This window comes from Carassius carassius, unplaced genomic scaffold, assembly GCF_963082965.1.
Source record: "Carassius carassius unplaced genomic scaffold, fCarCar2.1 SCAFFOLD_73, whole genome shotgun sequence".
Taxonomy (NCBI): Eukaryota; Metazoa; Chordata; class Actinopteri; order Cypriniformes; family Cyprinidae; genus Carassius; species Carassius carassius.
In genome coordinates this window covers 71,736-75,135 of record NW_026774986.1, presented here as the reverse complement: position 1 = coordinate 75,135, position 3,400 = coordinate 71,736, and the positions used below count along the sequence as shown (strand labels likewise).

General features: G+C 41.3%; 1 protein-coding gene across 1 annotated transcript; it reads left to right on the top strand.

The window, feature by feature from the left end:
• Positions 1-362: 362 nt before the first annotated feature.
• On the top strand, positions 363-2,977 carry LOC132133928 (piggyBac transposable element-derived protein 4-like). The gene is made up of 3 exons (XM_059546840.1): positions 363-520; positions 982-1,062; positions 1,232-2,977. The coding sequence occupies exons 1-3, from the start codon at positions 378-380 to the stop codon at positions 2,805-2,807; spliced, it is 1,800 nt and encodes a 599-aa protein (XP_059402823.1). The 5' UTR covers positions 363-377; the 3' UTR covers positions 2,808-2,977.
• Positions 2,978-3,400: the final 423 nt, after the last annotated feature.

Sequence of the window (3,400 nt, the reverse complement as noted above, 5' to 3'; positions counted from 1 at the left end):
TGACACATTATATGGATATTTTCATGTCTGGGAAAAATAATGAACTAAATAATGAACTTTAAAAACAGCATACTATGATTTCTTTAAGAAAGAAAACACTCCATGAGGCTTGCAAAGGGTAGAGGAATACAACATCTAGGAAAAGTTATAATACAATTATGTTTACAAAAGGCAAAGCTTGATGACGGGTCTCCTCAAAACCTATTTTTCTCTCAGTTGTAATGTTTTATCTTGATCTGCACACACACACACACACACACACACAAGAACAGAGCTCTATTCATATGCTAATGATATGATGCAGTCATATGGTTAACGCCCCTCATCACTACTATAAAACTGGCAGTACAGTTCAGCTTGTTCACTTTTTAATCACGATGGCACACGAGGAAGCTCTCCAGACGACCACAGACAGCGAAGAAGAAAGTACTTTTTCCTCGGAAGAAGAGAAAGACTTTGATGATGAACTCCTGCATTTTGAGGATCACTTTGATGCTGCAGAGAAAACAATTTCTAAAGAGTAAGTCATTTATTCTGACTTTGATTAGTAACTAGAGTCACATATTCCTTATTATTAGTTAGGGCATGATTGTAACACTGTTTAAGACCTATTGCCAGACTAAAATCAGTAAGTTAGCCCATGACTGAAACACATAGTCCTTTTTCTTCATTATATCTAACTGTAAACATTGCACCCATGTGAACGTTTTGTAATGTAACATTAGATAAAATCAATGTTTAGACTATATCTAACTTTTGATTCATGTTGACTGCTTCTTCAGCGGAAACAAAATGTGTTTGTAAATAGTTGCTTAGGTGCAGATGTTTTGAAAGTGCTTTATGGATATTGATGCCCCATCAACAGACACAAAGCTTGTCTCTATAGGCTTATATAACTGTTGATTGACCATCACTTATGCATGCACCATAGTAATTAACCTCAGACAATCAATGTTTATAAACAATTTCTTTATTTTCTAGGAAAACGCCTTCATGTGCACATCACACAAGGGCAACACACAAGCGTCTTTCAGCTTTCAACTCGGTTGAGAAACTTAACAAGTAAGTGGATATTTACCCGTCGTTTTACCTCTTACAGTTTAACTTTGCTTGTGTAGTCTACTGTCAGATGTAGAAATGTTTACATAATGGATACACATTTGTAAATTGCTTCTCTTAATGACCCTGATGTCACCATCCTCACTTTTATTTATTTATTTGTTTTAAACAGATGTGAGAGGGACAGTGACCAGATCCCTGCTGCAAAGAGAGCCAGGACTCTTTCATGGAAAGCAGAGACTGATGTTGACCAGGTTCCACAGACTCTGAGATTCCTGCCTGCTCGGGAACCAGGACCACAGTTGTCTGCTGATGACTCACACTCTCCCATGAGTCTTTTCAAACTGTTTTTCACAGAGAGCGCAGTGGAAAACCTGTGCCACAACACAAATGCTCAGGCTGCCAGGGCAATGGCAAAGGGCTGCAAGTACAAATGGACAGATGTCAGTGTTGATGAGCTGTATCGTTACATCGGACTGATATTCTACATGTCTGTGGTGAAGATGAGCTCCATCGCTGACTACTGGCGGCAGGACAGTCTTTTCTCTGTGCCTTTTCCTGCCACAGTTATGTCAAGGGACAGATACCGCACCATTTCCTGGAATGTACACATGAGTCACCCAGACGCAGACGAGGAAAACGACAGAAAGAGGGGCACAGACCAACATGACCGTCTGTTCAGGATCAAACCCCTCATGGACACTGTTCGTCTTGCGTGCAAAGCCTTCTATCATCCTAGAAGAAATGTAGCTGTGAAGGAGAGATTGGTGGCATGCAGAGCAAAGACAGGAATGAGACGGTGCACAAAAGTCAAGCCGACAAAGTTGGGCTTCAAGTTTTTTGACCTTTCAGACTCATCAAATGGATATATTGTGGACTTCTCCATCTACACGGGCAAGAATTGTTTTCCTGCAGACCATGGGCTTTCATATGATGCTGTGATGTCTCTCCTGGACCATAAAGTTTTGGGCTCTGGGTACCATGTGTACATGGATGATTTCTACACAAGTCCAAAGCTCTTCACAGACTTGTTTGCTCTGAAGTTTGGTGCTTGTGGGGCGTACAGAGAGCAGAGGAAGGGCTTCCTGAAGACTGCAGCTAATTCACTGAGCAGTGACTCCACCATGGGATCCATCAGGTGGATTCGGGACGGGCCTCTTGTGTGTGTGAAGTGGATGGACACGCAAGTGGTGTCTGTTTGTTCCACCATACATGCTGCCTCTACAGGAGGCAATGTGAAAAGAAACATCAAAGCACAGGATACATGGAAGACAAAGTCTGTTCCATGTCCTGCACCTGTGACTGCATACAGCCAGCACATGGGGGGTGTTGACCTGTCCGATCAGCTGTTGCAATACTACGCTGCACAGCACAAAACCATGAAATGGTACAGAAAAGTCTTTCTACACTTCTTGGACATTGCCGCCAACAATGCTTTTATATTGCACAAAGAGCTGCATGGCAACATGACTCGCAAAGAGTTCATGGAGGAGCTTATTGCAGAGCTCTGTGACATGTCACAGAAAGCAGCACCAAAACAGTCCAGCACAGAGCATGTGCCAATCCCAGGAGCTGAGTTGACTTCAGACGACAGAAGAAACGCTACTGTCGGTCGCCGGATCTGTGTGCATTGCAAAGCAGTGCATGGAAAGAGGCTACAAACACCTTGGAAATGCCAGGCTTGTGACGTTCATTTGTGTCTTCAGTTGAACAGAAACTGTTTCCTGGAATGGCACAAAAGTCTGTGATTGTGTTAAAATAAATCATAGTTTTTCCTGGTTATTGTTTTTTTTTGTGGAAATCATTTTCAACTTTTTTAAACAAATTAAGTTGATTTCTCAAGGATCATCAGAGTGAAGACTAGATATATGGCTGCTGAAAATATATGGCATTTAAAGTACTTCACTACATTAATGTATTAATAGATAGATAGATAGATAGATAGATAGATAGATAGATAGATAGATAGATAGATAGATAGATAGATAGATAGATAGATAGATAGATAGATAGATAGATAGATAGATAGATAGATAGATGGTCAGAGGATCACAAGTTCCCCCAATGCTGCGGCCAAAATTAGTGGAGGTATATCAGAAAGGACTTTCTTGGAGAACAAATTTAGTTGCCAGCTAAAACTCTATAGGTCAAAAAGAAGCCATATCTAAACATGATCCAGAAGTGCAGGCAGAAGCAATCCAGGTTGTTATCATTTCAGAAGCCTGTATCTCTGATGGCACGGGGTTGCATGAGTGCATGCAGCATGGGCAGCTTACACATCTGGAAAGGCACCATCAATGCTGAAAAGTAAATCCAAATTCTAGAACAATGTATGCTCCCA

Excerpts from the sequence above, each read along its gene's own strand:
- LOC132133928 (XM_059546840.1), top strand. The coding sequence starts at position 378 with ATGGCACACGAGGAAGCTCTCCAGACGACCACAGACAGCGAAGAAGAA. Across the intron at positions 521-981 it reads GAGAAAACAATTTCTAAAGA|GAAAACGCCTTCATGTGCAC; the intron begins GTAAGTCATTTA and ends TTTATTTTCTAG. Across the intron at positions 1,063-1,231 it reads TCGGTTGAGAAACTTAACAA|ATGTGAGAGGGACAGTGACC; the intron begins GTAAGTGGATAT and ends TGTTTTAAACAG.